General features: G+C 47.5%; 2 protein-coding genes across 2 annotated transcripts; both read right to left on the reverse strand.

The window, feature by feature from the left end:
* Window positions 1-1,440: 1,440 nt before the first annotated feature.
* On the reverse strand, window positions 1,441-2,255 carry LOC126577834 (transmembrane protein 234 homolog). The gene is made up of 3 exons (XM_050239794.1): window positions 2,042-2,255; window positions 1,817-1,976; window positions 1,441-1,738 (listed from the first exon to the last, which is right to left on the reverse strand). The coding sequence occupies exons 1-3, from the start codon at window positions 2,243-2,245 to the stop codon at window positions 1,671-1,673; spliced, it is 432 nt and encodes a 143-aa protein (XP_050095751.1). The 5' UTR covers window positions 2,246-2,255; the 3' UTR covers window positions 1,441-1,670.
* A 7,001-nt stretch (window positions 2,256-9,256) lies between these two features.
* LOC126574417 (carbonic anhydrase 2-like) lies at window positions 9,257-10,309 on the reverse strand. The gene has a single exon (XM_050234607.1). The coding sequence runs from the start codon at window positions 10,307-10,309 to the stop codon at window positions 9,257-9,259; it is 1,053 nt and encodes a 350-aa protein (XP_050090564.1).
* Window positions 10,310-17,305: the final 6,996 nt, after the last annotated feature.

Raw genomic sequence — 17,305 nt, forward strand, 5'->3', positions numbered from 1 at the left:
AAGATAATTGTCTCTACAAATCCTGTTCGAGTAGAGGTAGTGGATGATCAGATCCTACAATCAACGTTACTGGATGAGGATGCCTCCGCAGCTGTCAGGATGGCTCGATATGGGACTCCACCGAAAGAGACACCTAAAGTGAAGATAAGGCGACTGCAACGGGAGTATCAGGCGGAATCTCATCATCGATTAATTGCCTCTACAAATCCTGTTCGAGTAGAGGTAGTGGATGATCAGATCCTACAATCACCATCATTGGATGAGGATGCCTCCGCAGCTGTCAGGATGGATCGATATGCGACCCCGCCGAACGAGACACCTCAAGAGAAGTCAATTCGGCTGAATCGGAAGCGACAATCGGCATATCGAAAGCGACTCAAAGATCGATCCAATCGCAGAGTAGAAGTAGTGGATGTTTCGAATCTACCTTTACCAACAGCTGACAGGATGGCTCGATATGCGACTTCACCGAAAGAGGCTCCTGAAGAGAAGATAATTGTCTCTACAAATCCTGTTCGAGTAGAGGTAGTGGATGATCAGATCCTACAATCAACGTTACTGGATGAGGATGCCTCCGCAGCTGTTAGGATGGCTCGATATGGGACTCCACCGAAAGAGACACCTAAAGTGAAGATAAGGCGACTGCAACGGGAGTATCAGGCGGAATCTCATCATCGATTAATTGCCTCTACAAATCCTGTTCGAGTAGAGGTAGTGGATGATCAGATCCTACAATCACCGTCACTGGATGAGGATGCCTCCGCAGCTGTCAGGATGGCTCGATATGGGACTCCACCGAAAGAGACACCTAAAGTGAAGATAAGGCGACTGCAACGGGAGTATCAGGCGGAATCTCATCATCGATTAATTGCCTCTACAAATCCTGTTCGAGTAGAGGTAGTGGATGATCAGATCCTACAATCACCGTCACTGGATGAGGATGCCTCCGCAGCTGTCAGGATGGATCGATATGCGACCCCGCCGAACGAGACACCTCAAGAGAAGTCAATTCGGCTGAAACGGAAGCGACAATCGGCATATCAAAAGCGACTCAAAGATCGATCCGATCACAGAGTAGAAGTAGTGGATGTTTCGAATCTACCTTTACCAACAGCTGACAGGATGGCTCGATATGCGACCCCGCCGAAAGAGACACCTCAAGAGAAGTCAATTCGGCTGAAACGAAAGCGCCAAGCAGCATATAGAATGCGACAGACTGCAAATAAAGATCCTCTCAACGTAGACGTAGTGGATGAAACGAATCTACCATCACTATCAATTGATGGGAATGCATTAAAAGCTGTAATAATTGTAGCAGAATAACAGCTATAATAATTGTAATATTTGTTGTTGTTAATGTCTTGAAATGTACAAAACCGTAAATCGTTGGAAGCGTTATAACTTAATTGGACATAAGACAGGACCTGATAATCAGTATAGTTATAAGTGGCCGAAATGGCATACGTTTATCTCTTCTTAAATTTATTCAAAATTCATTGCTCTAGCATATAATGACTGAATGGTGGGGAGCGTGATATACGAAGTATTTGTCTTGAACGTTTTTGATACCAATATATTAACTCTACAAATTATTAATTTTTTTACATATCACAATAAATGCCTTGACAATAAACCAATTCTCGATTTAGTTAATGCAGTTCACACAGCGATCAAAGCATTTTATCGACTCCACAGATGATAGTTCCCAGAACAACTAGTGCCATGCCGCAGTAGACTCCTGCAACGATGTAACAGTACAGGCGTTATAACATTAGGAATACCAATTCACTCTAGACTTTGACCGCGCTGTACTTACTCCAACCGGATTGTCGTTCGCCAAGCAGTCTTGCCGTGATGGCGGTGAAGACGAATGTTAAGGAATTCGTCATCGGTACGGTGAGAGACAATTCCGTACGTTGAAGCGTCAACACGTACACGATGCTTCCCAGTTGATTTACAACCAGCGGAAGTATGTACTGCAAAAGATCATGGTTCAATTGAACTAATTTAAATTTACAGCAAGTTCTCCAAACATCCTTACCTGCCATCGGGAGACGAGGAACCGAATCTCTAGCCACAGTTGACCTAATTTGCTGTTTGCCTGTAGGTTGTTGTACCCGATGCTTCCCTTTTTAATGAACGGGTTCGTTGCACCCCACATAACAGCGACTAGCATTATGCTAGATAACGAGAAAACGTCTATTTGCACCATTTTGGGCATTGCAGATTCCGGCTGAGAGTCCATCGTGCCAAAAAGCCGCGCAATTCCAATGCTCAAAACCAAAACATAACAACCCACGTGGCCCTTCTTCAAAAAGTCGTTAGCATGTTAACATAATGTAATTTTGTGAAAGGGTAAGTGTGGCTCGTACCAAAATCCATGTTAAATACAAGTTGACAACGGTGGAAAAAGAATCTTTAGCCGTCGATTGAATTATTTGAATCAGATCAATGTTTTGGTGTACTCACAGCTAGTAAAATCGATTTATTCCAAGAGACTTGCAATGGAAGACTCAATGAGTGCTTTATAATCATTTATCAAGTCCTTACAATCCCGCTCAGGAATACTTTACTCCCGGGAGACTATAAGATCAACGATTGAACCGGGCTGTTGAATTATAGAACATCTGTACGATCAGAAAACATCTCCAGATATTTTTGGAAAACAACGAAGATTCCCATCATAGTCGCTATTTTCACGATCGCCAAACATCAAGTGCGGTCGGTAAAATGCTAGGCAGAAAAATAATCTTACAATTTAGTACATACAATGTTAGAAACACTCTTTCGAAGTGAGCATACAACTACCTACCCAGCGCCTTTTGTTATCATTAGAACGATTCTCTTCTGTGTGATACGATGACAGGGAAATCCGCACCGAACGAACACCCCATCCCTTACCTTAGCGATCGGTTTGTGCTAGGGAAAGAGAGAAACAAATCGTTGGCCGAAGGCCGCGGAACCAAATCCGTCGCCGGCGGCAAAAGCTACACGCTAATTCTAAGGCCCGATAGAAGCCATTGTAATCGAATAACAATATTGCCGTGATTGATGCGATGCTAAAAGGGATGCGTTGAGCGGCCACCTCACCTTTCGCTCACGTCGCGATATATTTCCTTCCATAACCGGGCCGCTCCATCCATCTTCATCCACGATCCGCGATCGGCAACCGGCATTGCGGCTAGATCGAACCAAGCGCGCTTCCTTGACATTATGTTGCGCGCTGCGACTGTCGAGTGCTAGAGAGTGGAGACGATCGGAAGAGGCGCATGATCAGTGATCAGCGGCTTACAAATCATCGTCCCGCTCGGTGCGTTCTAGTGTGGCGGGCCCCTATGGGTTGATGTATCATTAAAATGCAATAACATATTCATCGACAGTTGTACAATCATCTCGTTATATGGTTATTACCCCATAAACTAGTTGCTGCTGCTGGTGCATAGTGCCAGTGGCTGAAGGCGTGTTCGAGTTCCGTTCGCAGTTCATTTCAGTGTTTCTCTGTTTTTGCTCCTCCGTCGAACGACCTTGCTATCTCACCCGTTGCACAGAGAGCGTGGGCTGGTGTGGGTTGTTTTTTTTTACTTCTTCACTTATGCTCAGCAACATGTTGAGCACAATTTGCTCCGTTCTGCTATTGTACATTCATCGATTTGTCGCCGCATAGCAATGAGCTCAGCGCTACATATCGAAGGAAGAACGGAGAGTGTGAAGGCGGGGGGGGGGGGGGGGGGGAGACTCCTGGTTCGAAGGCAAGGCAAGCGGCCACGCACCGTTCGCGCGCGATCAGAATCGTTGGCTTTGTCGAGCGATCATAATTACCACAATGACTCAATCGCAATGAAGCGCAGTGTTGCCCACATCAATTATGCCCCCCGGGGGCAGGATGTAGAAGGATTTAATAAGTAGGATCCCGATCCCGTCAATGTTGCTGGGAGCTGCCTGAGCTTTTCTCCAGCTGCATCTTCCCCAGCTGCAGAGGAACCGGGTATGCGAGAGGAAGGAGAAAATTAAATCATCATCCCCGCAAGATCGATGAGTTGCCCGTAGCTCCGTACGATTGTCGGAGTCCTGCACTGTCCACCAACTCCAACTGCGTTGCCCTGGAGTAACTTGATCTCTGCACGGCACTGCTGCACGGCAGTGCCTCGAGGGCAGGTTTTTCACGCAGGATCAAAACCTGTCCACATAGCCCAAGCGGCAATGCATGCAGGCATGAGTAGAGAGCAGTACGGTGCAATGGGGTGGAACATTATTTTTATGCGCATTTACTTTTTAATGGACCAATCGACGCCACGGTGCCGATAATCGCTATTGACATGATTGAATTGATACCATTGCTTGAAATTAATAATTAATGGTGTTTGCATGCTCGCAATGGCCCGTATGTGTGTTTGTGTGGCGTTGTTTTATGGTGGCGCAATTATCGATCTACTAAGTGCCTTGTTTGTTCTTCCCTTCTCCGGCATCGCCGCTTTAACCCTGCGGAAGCAGCGGGGACTGGTCCTTTATTGCTGCATCCTTTATGGGAGATTGAAGCGTCAGTTATGGCTTCCCTGAGTGCTTCGGAAAAAGGAAGTCGACCGCAGCGAATCCTATGGTTAGCCGTGGGCCAGAATTAGTACCTGCAAGTGCGTAATTTAATATCAATAATTAGAAGCACGCATTCGCGGATGGCGGAGTGCAGATCTGATAAAGGATCGTTCACCGATCACCGATCACCGATCGCTTAGGCCAATCCGTTAGAATGCAACTGTTCTTTCGCCAGGCACACGGCACGATTGCCTGGCGTTCTCTTATCGCTCACGTGGAATCGTATAAATAATGGTTGCACCGATTTGTCCAATTATTTGCGCTCGCTATACAAACATATCATTTCGGAGTGTAACGTGATACGTCGAAGCGATCCTGTGGACGCGATGCGAGAAACCGCAGATGGCAAGGGATAAAAGCGGTCCCCTCGTACCCTTTTTGCTCTGTGTAATTATGTTGCAATCATACAGGGTATAGAAGCGCTTGCATTTTTTTTACTATCTCCTTATGAATCTTAGTGTTATGCGGATTATATTGTAGGAGAAGGATTAATGTTCTCGGTAATTCTTATCATCATAGAACGCATCCATTGCTATTTTTTCTGTAAAATCCAGCAGCTTATGATATTTTTTCTGGTTAGAGATAGTCAAAACAATAGCTGGATGCTCATACATAATTCTCGGAAGGCAGCACGTAACAGACGACAGCAACCTGAAGGCAGTTGTGGCATTTTGCGGTGAGATTTTGCATTCCGACGAAAGGTCTTTTGTGGTGAATGTCTACATTCTGATCCAACACCACAGTGCGAACCTTGGTACACTATCGCCACACCATTCAAACAAAAGGATTAGTTACCGAGCCAGCCACCTCCAGCAGCTGTCTTCTATCGTACACTTTCGATTTCTAGGAATTCAACCAAGCAGCCAGGGACTGATGTAATCCTGCAGCATAATCCTAGAAAGAGTCTCTAATGAGGGCGACGTAAGGAAAATGTATTCATAACCTTACACTGAGTATATTTACGTCGAACCATTGATGTTTATCTGATTAGACAAAACTTTGGCATACTGTCTGGCTTCGAACAACCGTAAACATCGTGCTTTCATGTAATGAACAGGTGTTTTACGAAAATATCGCACACCGTCTCGCATACGAACAATGGATAACTTGGTGGGATGGCTCGATGTGTTTCGAACATTCAAACTCTTGGACCCAGGGTCTCAAAGTTTCACCCACAACACATGCGATGCGATGTGGTTTATCACAAAACGAAAGCTCAAAACCATGCGATGACGACGAGGATATGATGACACACGCTGCTCTCGAGAGAGATGAGAATGTTTGCTGGCGGGCAAAACCGGGCCAAGTTATTCCATTTCCGAAAGAACAACACAAACCACCGAATTCCCCGACGGCAGCGGTCTACATTTACATGAACTGTTTTGGGTTGTGCGGTCTTAAGACGAAACAAAAAAAAAGTGGTGCAGACCTGAGGCCGGCGTTGTTTCAAAACAACTGCCGACGGCCGACAAAAGTCTTGCCATTTCTGGGAGCTAAGGAACTCCTCGAGCACTCCTTCGGAAAAGCCGGTTTTTTTCTGATCGTTGTCAATTTTCGCGACGATGAAGATAAAGTGAAGTTCTAAGTGAAGGTGGTAAACACTCAGTTCGTTTTGTATTCTGCGCTTGCCAATTAGGATAAGACAGAATGGCAACCGGAGCACAGCGAACAGGAGATGGTGTTGTTCGGTTTTTCCCAAGAGAAACAGATGACTATCGTGTCGTAGGCACATCGTTCTAGTCGATTGTATCTTCTTCTGCAGTACACAAGGCCGAGTGGCAGGGCTAGAGGGCTAGACGATGCGATTGATGCAAGGTAATAATGTACAAACAACGTAGACGTCCTACAAGCAATTGAGAAATTGATTTCCATCCATTCTCCATCCAGCAGTGTCGGGCGGAACCCATCGTTTGTCTCGAACTGGTGTACAAGGTACGATAAACACCTAATAAACATGCCTATCAAAAAGCACGTTAAAGCATCTTGCTAAGATTGCCAAGGGAAGGATTATGGCAGGAAGAACTTTACGTAGCAAAACATCGTGAGTTCTCGGCGCGAAAGCCACAGATGTCAGGACTCGCGTCAAAGGAACAACTTTCCGAAATCAATCGATTTATGCTAATAAGATTCTCCGACCGGCGCTAATGAGGTGGAAACTGCTCCCTGTGGTGATAAGCCGGCCAAGTGAAGGATTAAAGTTATGACGGCGAACAGTGAGGGCGAGATTTGCGGTTCCCCAGGATGGTCTTCTGTTTTGGAGGCGCTCTTCTTTGGTCGAAGAAGAAAGTCATCTCTTAACGAGGAAGGAACTTTGCATGATTTGAGCACTGCGTGTCCTCGTTCGGTACTTTAAAGTGAGTCTTTAATGTGAAGGGATAGGGATCCATTCCACGCTGGATGTCGGTTGGTTACACTACAAACATTGCAGCTTTTCCAGATGATCGAGTTTCGAGAAGCGGACCGGCTCACAAACAGGCTCGGCACAGGAATATCGAGCATAAAAGGGGGAACGAGTTGGCCGCAACGTGACACTCCACCACGCATATAAACCACCAGATGCACCGTCACCGCGTGGTGGTGGCAGTGGCCAAACATATGCCATTCATTCAAACTCGACCGACACGGCGATGCTTGCGGCCTTGCATTCGGCCACCACGGTCCCGGCTGCATGATGCATCCGTGCCTGCCTGCCTGGCTGCCTGCCTGTCGCGATATCTTAATCCATTACCTTGAACTTCAAGCCGGCCCGGTGCGATGGCTTATGCGCGTCAGGTCGGTGTTGCACTCTCATGCCAATGGCCCCGGTACGTTGTCTTGCCACTCTTCCTCATCCTTCTATTCCATTTCATTTGCGCTGTGTTTCTTCGCTCCCATTTGCTACCCGAGATGCCACTAATCCAGCAACAGTTGAGCGACCTCCATGCTACTGCTGCTGCTCCCGATGCACGGCTCTCTCAGCACATCGAACATCGAATGTCAGAATTCGAATTTATTTCGCCATTTAGCAGCCGTGATGCAACTGTCGATGCAACGTTTGACGTGGGAAGTGGTGGAACGTTCCGTTGCACTGAAAGTGCATTTCAGCTGTTGTATCCCCCCGTGTCTCGCTGACCTTGGCCCTTGGCCCGGTTCGTGATTTGGGTGTTATCGATTGGAGGGCAGAAAGGTCGAAAGAAAGGCCGGTAGCTGCAGGAAGGGCACCAGGATTGGGCCCAGTCCGTGCAGGATCTCGGAAATTTTGTGTCTTTTTCGCAAGAGTTTTGCAGATATGAAAATTGCCAGCATGGAATCATGAGATAGATAGTCTTTTGAGTGTATTTAACTTCATAACAAATAGGTAACCGCATGATGTGGCAGCAGATGTGGGGGGAAAAAGTGCAGCGCAATAGTTGAATTTAATCCTTTACATTGGCGAATGATGCTGCATTTCTGTGAAATTATATTGCATCACATTTGCTTTATGAGGTCATCGATTATGCACATCGTTATTTTATTTCAACCAGCTAGGAGAGCATTGCAGAGTTTAATCGAAATCAACATAACTCCCCGAATAAAAATGTTATCCAATTAAGTCGATGTCGTCCCTCAGGTATTGAAGTAATTTCCCAAAATCAACTAAAAAGCTATAAATGATCAGCAGCCCACCCACTGTGTAGTGCATGAACGGTTTTGCATATTTGAAAAAAAAAAGAAACTGATTTCAATGAGCAACATACAACATCAGATAATTGTGCATTCGTTGAACGGAATGGAATCCTGCCATGTAAACATTATTCTGGGTCATGAAGTAGGCAATTCCTTGCTAATCATTTATTGTCATAATTGATGTAATAAAACTCATGATCGTAAACACTTAAGGGGGGGGGGGCGGGGCTAAGATTAATTTGGGACCAAAATAGGGGCATTTCTTGAAGAGTGTTTTGCGTAGAAACCATTTAACCTATTTTTTTAGAGTGAATGCCATATTAAACTGCAACTTTTCAAGAGTATTTGATTGCACTTTGGGGCAGATTTGGTTACAATTTCTTCCATGCCATCAAATTTAGGAGGGCCTGTTTTCTAAAATGAACTTTTTCGATTTTTGGCAGCATTTTAAAGTTGAAAAAGTGATCACACTATGATGATGACGTGATCAATGATCAAACCGGGTTCGTCGCTTGGCGGACAAGTCTTTTGATTCGGGCCAAAAATCATGCCGAGCGTAGCTCCGTAATGGGTCATCAGAAAAATACAAATGAATGTTCTTTTCATAGATTATACGTTTATCAAGGTAGGCCCGTTGAGTTGTTGAAGAATTTCCAATTTTTCGTGTTTTGTGAGATTTTTGATGTTGAATAAATGATGCATTTTACGGTTCTACCTAAAAAAACTAGTTTTTCATAATTGTTTAAAAAAAGGTATCATTAATTTTTACAAAAACTCAACAGAGCTTCCTGGAAAATAGTGAACTGATTATGTATTAAAATCTTCATATTAATAGGTCCTGTGTTTAGGAATCGCGTTTGAAAGTAGCGAGCTGCATTGAACCATGTAAGCGCGGATTTTCAATTTTTTAAAATTTTTACTCGCTCAATAATTGTCCAATTTTCGAATAAACAAAGAAATTTAAATCAACGATCTAGAATTTAGGAGAACAATCCATTACCAAGCAGCACAGTAACCGCTGCTAAGCAGCATCACTTTCCCTAACCTCTTGCTCCCGTTTCTTGGCCAACTCTTCGCGCATAGCCTGCACAAAGCGCCGACACGCATCCGGGGTGCTCCAATCGAGCACCATCCGATCCGCGAGCCAACGTTCCCGCGACCGACCATACTTTTCCGGTGGTTCAATCGCCAACGTCGCCACGGCCATCGGTGTGCGTGGGTTCACGTGAAACAAATGTCTCCCACCGATGGATGCCACCGATGTTGGTAACGGTGTTTTCGGTTGATCCCGTGGTCGTCTCATTCGGCTATCGAGCAGTCGGTTGAACTGTTTCAATTGCTGAAACTTAATCGACTCCTGTAACCGGGACAGCATCCACAGAATCGGTGTCCGAGTACCGGCGGCAGCATCCACTATGCTTCCCCAGTAAAGGAAATACTCCACCGTGAATGGATGGAACAGTTCGATCAATGGAAACGGTTCCAGTTTGGTGTGCGATTCGGGAAGGGCGAGCGTGGCCAGCGCATTAATTAGTGGCGCGATGAAATGGTTCGTGCGTGATTTGAGCGCGAAGAAATACACGAGACAAAGAAGGCCCCCGGGGATGCTCTGCGCTTCGTCCTGGCTGCCGTACCGGTTGTCGTAGTGGATGACGTGCAGCTCGAGCGGAAGGTGCGCTCCGTCGACCGTATGTTCACTGCCCTCCAGTGCCGTGTCACTCCAGTGGAAATGAAGCTGCGAGAAGACGTAGCGGCCGGTAAGGGAGCCACCGGTGATGGTGGGACGATCTGGGCCATCCCATCGGGCACTCAGAATCACCGTTTCGCCATTGTTGGTCAGCTTAATGCTGGCCGGTACAGCCTCGTAGTGCAGCCACTCCAGCGGTGGTAGATTGATCTGTTGAGCACGGGCTACGTTGATGTCGATTGGAGCTGCCAGGAACGATTCGGTTGCGGCCAACGACTGCACCAGTGGCTCGTTTTCGAGTGAAATTGTAGATAATGAGCCGGAATTTTGATCTATCTGCTCGGTCTCTTCGTCTGGAAGGTCCTGATGGGAGCCGGTTTGAGCCATTTCGACCGAAAGATACATCAGCAAACAGCAAAAGGCTACTAGGATGCCAGGGAACGAATTGAACCCATTTCAGTGCTCTATTTTCAGCTTAATCATGTCGAAAATGATGCATATCGTGGGTATATTTCATGACCAGTTGGATCAATTCTGGTGATTGAGAACAGAGGATGATAGCTGGACGGTATTCCGTGAATAAGACATCATGGTATCGTTGTCGTTGCTCTCCTAATAGCTAGTACACACTCCATTACATTCCTGTAACGAGCATCCGAAGATAGTTTGCAGAAAATAGGTAATGCACTTCAATCTGCTGAAGTATTGCGTTGAAGTAATCAGTCTAATGAACATTGTGCTTGATACCTTTCCGTTGAAAATAGTCCTGACTTTCTTTCGAGTCGTCCTCCAAACGACAAACAAGCTCGCAATGAAGGACGCTTATAAGAGTATCAAAATTATGTCACGTCGAGCTCACGCCTTAAGCGATAGGAAGCACTTGCTTTCAAAAGCAGACAGCAGCGCGTGAGCACGGAACTACCAATTTACGGAGATACTTCATCGAAACCTGCATACCGTTCCGTAGCTGCATCACGGCCCGTCTGCAAGGGCACTCCGCGTTGGGAGCCCGACAGTTGATGGTTGGTTGATGTGCGACGACTGCACTGGAAGCAGTGCACCGTGACGGTCTTGTTTGATTCCCCGTGTTGCCCCACCGGCCGCATAATTGTGTTCTTGTTCATCATTTCGCGACCTGTAAAGCCCTTCGGTTTCCTTCTGCTTCGTTTTGTGGAAGAAAGTGCACAATGTGCTAAAGCACGCCGATTAAGCACCGTCTGCGCGCTCCTGTGCCGTGATTAATTGGAAATACAATGGGCATGAGCAGTGCCACGGTTTGACCAAAATCAAAAGGGCTGCGGTCATTGAAGTGCCACGGAATGATTTAAAGTTGAGGTAAAACTCTGAACTCCCACTTGTTTCGTTCGTATTTCGTGCTCCCAATATCTTTATGCTTCCCTGGGACAAGTTCGCAGCTCAAGCGAGTGTCAGGAACATTAGCTCCGGACAGCAAAACGGTTCATAATTTGCGAACAAAATAATAACTCGCGATGAAGTGGAATTCCATAACGCAGAAATGTGGAACCACCGGAAATACGTGCAGCAATGATTGCAGGGTAATTTATGGGCAATTTAGGGAAAATCCTCATTTGTTTCGCTTTCCAGCCTGATGGGAAAGAGGGAGATAGTGAGAGAGCGAGAAGATATTCTGGAGCAATTCGGTGCAAGTGCATTTCTCCTCCTGATGGTGATTGCACGATCGATGCTCCACCATCACCTCCTCTTCCTCGCGAGAGAAGAAAGCCACTTGGTAACGCGCGCGGTAGCATCTTCCCGTTTTTCGGGGTCATTTACGGTTTACACAATCCGTGATGACAACCCCGATGGCGGTGGCCCGATGACCGATGGGTGACCTGGGATTTTAACGCTATCTGGCAGATACTTTCATTCATGCGAGCGTAATGGCGCCATTTGCCGTTCTCGGTCCCCCAATCGGTCACTTTATTTGGGTTAATTTTTTAATTCGTACCTTCGCATCCTGGACTCTTCCTGGCTTCCGCACCGTGCCGTGCCCCCCCTCCGGGGAAGCTGATTATTCGCGCTCTTGAGCCGGGGGGAGCAGAAGGTAAATTGGAGCAGAAGGTAATTACTTTTCGGCCGCCCAACTTGGCGCCCAACTGGCCGTATTACTATTTGCCTTGCCTAATGAGCTCGTTCTTTGGTCGCGGCCGGGAGGAACTCCACTTTGTTTCCAGCTCCAGTTGCGTGCCGTTGGAAGGATGGCGGAAGGAACGATGTGAGAATGGTTTGAAGCAACATTAACAACCGTTCCGTTGATGGATTTTCTGGTACGATATGCTCGCGTTATGAGATGGGATGCAAAGGACGCTCAACGGCATTCACGTGGTGGTGACTCTTCAATCCATCCTTCGTGACATTTGCGACGACAACCTCCGCCAGTGCGCGGTTCTGATGAGTTTATGTAAACGCGAGAGCGCGTGGTGTTCTAGATAAATATTATTACTTTCTCGAGCACACGAGCATAATAAGTTTACTCAGAGACCCGCGCACCATGGGAAACCAAGCTCAGCGAGCAAGTTCATTCAGGCTGATGGAAGGAAGGTAGTGGTGATGAGGGTTAACGATGCGCCCGGGATCAGAAACCCCGTTTCCATCCTGCTTGTTCGCCCTTAACAATGTTATCCGCGGCATCCACGGAGTGTAAGGCTAAGGTGAACATTAATCTCACCGCAATTTTTCTGCTTCAACGGGAACAGAAGCGAACCCGGCGTACCCCGGGTGGCGATGCCCCTAGGCCATGCTAGCAATGGGGCCGACTGCGGTCGAGTGCAGTCGCTGGCTGGGGTGTCAGCTAGCGCAGCAGTACGCGGTGCCCGTCTTATGATGTGATGAAATTGCCATTACTCTAGAATGTGTCTAGGATGTGTTTTCTTACCGACGTTCATCTTGGCTTGGCGGCATGGTTGCGGAGACGACGACGACGACGACGTTAAGGTTGTGGGTTGGATTATCACACGTCGCGATCAATGCTGGCTCCCGATCCCGGACGCGAACGAACGTGTGGCCAACAGGATTCAAATTAATCCGTTGCCGATTGCACGCCACGGTGCAAACCTGTCAGGGAATGGGGCCGCTTTAATTACGGTCGGCAAACGCTCTGCATGCGTCATAGTCCTTTTTTGTGATCTTCTTGACAGACAGGGACTCGGTCTATGTTGAAGGTCGTTGGACGATGAGTGCCCGGGGAGGGGGGGTGGTTTTTTGTTGTTGTTGTTGCCATTGGATTGCTGTTGCTGCCATCGCCTGCTGTTGACTCTCTAATCATCTGGAAGAGTTCTGTCTCGATGGTGTCCTAGGCTTTCGCTTCTGAGTAGATTCATCCGTTCCCGAGAGACCGACAATGGTTCTCCATCGTTCCATTTAGCGGGGCTACAGTAGAATCACACAGGATCAATAACATTTTCATATTTCTGCTGTGCCCGGACCGGACTGGAGGCCACTATTGGGCAGGACCGTTTGCTTACCAAGTGGCTCGTTCATTAATATTCATTTCAATAAAGCATTCTGTTCTGAACCGAGTAGAGCTGGGTATTTGCACATTTCCTACGGTCTATTCGTATTCAGGACAGTTTTGCTTTTACAACAACCTCTTCGGGAAAGAGGAACTTCATGGAACTCGTCCCAATTTTAGGGATATATTCCATTCCATCACCATGCCTACGTTAGTGTGGTGAATCAATCAAAGTGTATCACAACCTGTTGGCCTGATATATTCTCACGGCACAGAACGGAACGGCTCTCACTCTATCGAACGGCGACTAGTTCGACGAATTGAACATCCTCCGAACTGCTCCCCGGTGAAGCCATAAACAATATCCATTGACATCAACTTTGTCGAGCGCCAGCGAATCAGGGTTGTCTGTCAACAACCTATCACCTGTGGGCCATTCCTCCCGTCACTGTAGAACCCGAGACAAATTTGCTTCGTTCCGTGGCCCTGCTTTCCGCTACCGAGAAAGGACAGCGCTCCCCAAAAAGCGTCAGCGTTTGAGCGTAAATCGCAGGCTCCAAAAACAACTACGAACTTCTGGAATCCTTCTGGTGGAATGCTATGCCGGGAACTGGTGTGGTTGAGCAACCGTAACCCGGGAAGCATCCCGGGAGCAGTTGTGTGTTTTTTTTCTTTGTCAAAGCATTGCCCGAAACTGACGCACTGCGATGGCGGTGAAGCGTGCAAACCTCCAAATGGAATCCTCATTTTCATCCTTTCCGGGAGGTGGACGGCAGGAGCATGAATGGAGCCACGTAACACACGTAACGGGGTCATAAATATTCATTATGTGTAATTTTTTTTTCGGATGCCATCGATTACCGATGGCGTGCGGTGGTGGTTCGGTCTATTATCGTAACTGTATACAGTTACCGATGGCGTGCGAGGAGGATGTGGGCCAATTCAAGCCCCTTGGAAGGCGAAACGAGGAGAAGAATGTCTTCGATTCATCGATTCGATTGCCACCGGTTTTTGGGGCAGCGATTTTTTTTTTTGCTTCATTCGTCCCTCGGTTCGGGTTTTCCTTCGGCGGGAAGAGCGCCGAATCGTATCAGCGTCTGGAAGGGGAGGTTCTGTTGCGCTAAAAGCTCAACCGACTGCACTGACACCGCCGGATCGCATCCGATCGCACGGCTGGGCAGGAGTGTAAACACATTATTATTGATTGGTTTTGGATGAGCCATGCACCAACCAGACACCGGGCCGGTAGCAATCAGCCACAACCAGAACATCATCGTTCAGTCCGAATGACGTGCTAAGTTCGCGGTTCTGATGCTTCTGTATCTGCTCCTCTGTTCTCCCTTTTTTTCCCCCCCGTATTGTCTCCGGGGGTTCGTTGTGGCGTGGCAGAAGACCGGAGCGTTCACCACTTTGGTGGCTCGGTTTTGTTCATCTACTTCTCGTCCTGTCCTTTGTCCGTTTCGGAACCGACTTATGGCGTGTCGTAATGTCGCGAGTTGTTGGACCAATTCTTTACCTTTGCAACCTCCAGCAGCTGTTGCCCAGACCATCGACAGCGGCATTTCGTCAGGGAGCGCGCACTCGGACAGTAACACCATAAAGTGTTGCGGGATCATGCTGCTGCTGCTGCCGCTCTGTGCTCGATTGCTTCTCACGATCATTTGTGCGAAATAGAAATAAAGAGCTAGAGCTGTTATCTGATGATGAAATGGGTGCGACTGCGAATCCGGGTGCCAATTATGCTATTTATGTCAATTGTCTGCGCTTTAAAATCGCATTCTGACACCCGGTCTAATGGCATCGGCATTGCTCTTCAATAAAAGTGATATAAGCTGGACATTTTACTCCCCCCTTTCCCCGGGTCGCTACCACTTAAAGTTACACCTTTGAAGACCCAGCAACCCACTGGCAGAAGATCAGCTCTGTGACGATCCCCTGTTCGCGATGATCGGGAACCGATCTTCATCTGGGCAGAGAGTCCGCCGAGTCAAGCTCACGTCAGATGATCTGCAAAAGTAAATGGTACCCACGCGTCCCAGGCTCGCCATTGTGGCTGAGTGAGAACATCAATCATACCGGATGTTACTGGGTCTGGTCGATGGGGGTTTTGTCGAATTCACCCTCAGTGACGAACGTTTTCGAAGGTCTTCTGTCGCTACTGAGGAAGAAGCGATCGCTGTCGCAGAACGCTCTCATTGCGCGATGGCAAATGACATTCTGATCAGTTGGTTGGCCGGTTGGTGATCGTCATCGTTTGTGGCCATCGCTGCCCAGAGCTGCTGCGCTGTCAATCAGTTTGGCGGCTTATCTCGGGTAAATAATCTTCAGCGCTGTCCTTGCATCCGACCGCTCAAGTGGGAAGTCCAGTTTTTGTCCTCCCGTACCCCTGGATGCTGATGCTGATTAGCCAGAGGAGGCATCCAGCGTCTATTTTAATTGAGCGGATAAATCGGCGCACCGGATAGCATCGGTCAGGCTAGCTGGTTGGCAGGCTGGCTAGACGGTGTCGGCATAAGTGACTTGATTTATGGTTTTTTAACCATCGCTACCACCAGCACCGGGCGTGTGCTGGTGTTGAATTCCCGGTAGGCATTCGCGCGAAACGAAGGAAAATTGAAAATAAATAAATTGATACGAAGGATGGTCGGCCATCGGGATCATCAACTCATCGCAAAGTGTAGCAGGTTCCTTCCCGGGGAGACGGATTCCATTCCGTGCCGTGCGTCCGTGTTTGTTTCTGTGGTGCCAGCGAAGCATCGCGGTCCCCGGGCGCACGCCATCGCAATGGACATTACTTAATTAATGTGTTTCTCTCGCTAGATACGCTCTGGTCTGCTCTTTAGTTTGTTGTTCATACTATCATCGAAGGTGCATTCTGGCCCTTCACCGGTGGGGCGCAGCCATGGTGCTACTGCTCTGCAGCTCACCTGTCTCACCGACGACGATGACGACGACGACGACGACGACGACGACGACGGTCGACCATGCCCGGGCCGGTCCGAAAGAAGATGTGATTTTAAATGGGGTAATTTAGAGGAATAATTACACCCGCCCCCCTTTTTAAGCCGTCGCAAGGAAGAGTTGCTGAGCTGCGGCTCTGAGGTGTCCATAATGTAGTCACCGAACGTACCGCCTAGAAGTTAAAAGTGATAAAGTAACAACGGAGCTGCTCGTGCTGCGCTCACTTGCGTGGCGATATTAATAGTGACTCGATTGCATAGCAGCGGAGACATCTTGGATTAACAGTTCCGTCCGCGTTCCGTGGGTCTCTAATGGAGGGGCTACGGTAGAACGCCAACGCTGCATTCGCTGGGCGATGCGCTGCTGCGCCCTCAGGCTAACGGATCCAAGTACATATTAGTGTCCAGTTTGTTGTGGGTTTTTTTTTTCGCTGCGATAGGTCTACACTATCGGGATCGGTGACGCATTTGCATCATCTGCGGGGCTCGTTTGGGGTGTACGGGTATGGTCAGAACATTGTTTCTTGTGTTTCATGTGCATCAGGACACCAAGGTGCAGAAAGTGTTCCCGTATCGCTGGTCAATCAATGAGGCTATTAGTTTTTTTTTCTGTTATAGGGATATTGGTTTCTGAAGAGGAACCTTTCAATGAGAAACTGTTACTGTGGTATGTAAGAGTGAGAAATAATGCAATTTCGACAACTCTTCTTTGAATTCCAATAATGTTCATGTCGATAGAAGCTCGTGATGGCGAGAGTGTTGCATTCGAAATGGAATAATGTACAATATTTTCAGTTAATGAATTTCAATTGGTTTTAATAAACTATACATTGGACATTAGCTATGAGATAAATCCAGTAGATAACCCTTTGAAGCTGCAGGGAACTGCATCCTCGATCGTCGATCTGCATTCGATGAAGGTCTGAAAGGTTGAAGGTCGCTTGATCACGA

The sequence above is a fragment of the Anopheles aquasalis genome, chromosome 3 (genome assembly GCF_943734665.1).
Source record: "Anopheles aquasalis chromosome 3, idAnoAquaMG_Q_19, whole genome shotgun sequence".
Classification (NCBI taxonomy): domain Eukaryota; kingdom Metazoa; phylum Arthropoda; class Insecta; order Diptera; family Culicidae; genus Anopheles; species Anopheles aquasalis.

What these genes read in the sequence shown, in the direction of transcription:
- LOC126574417 (XM_050234607.1), bottom strand. Translation starts at nt 10,309, where the DNA reads ATGGCTCAAACCGGCTCCCATCAGGACCTTCCAGACGAAGAGACCGAG.
- LOC126577834 (XM_050239794.1), bottom strand. Translation starts at nt 2,245, where the DNA reads ATGGACTCTCAGCCGGAATCTGCAATGCCCAAAATGGTGCAAATAGAC. An exon ending in TCCTCGTCTCCCGATGGCAG is followed by an intron (nt 1,977 to 2,041) that starts GTAAGGATGTTT and finishes GATCTTTTGCAG; the next exon opens with TACATACTTCCGCTGGTTGT. An exon ending in CGAACGACAATCCGGTTGGA is followed by an intron (nt 1,739 to 1,816) that starts GTAAGTACAGCG and finishes ACATCGTTGCAG; the next exon opens with GAGTCTACTGCGGCATGGCA.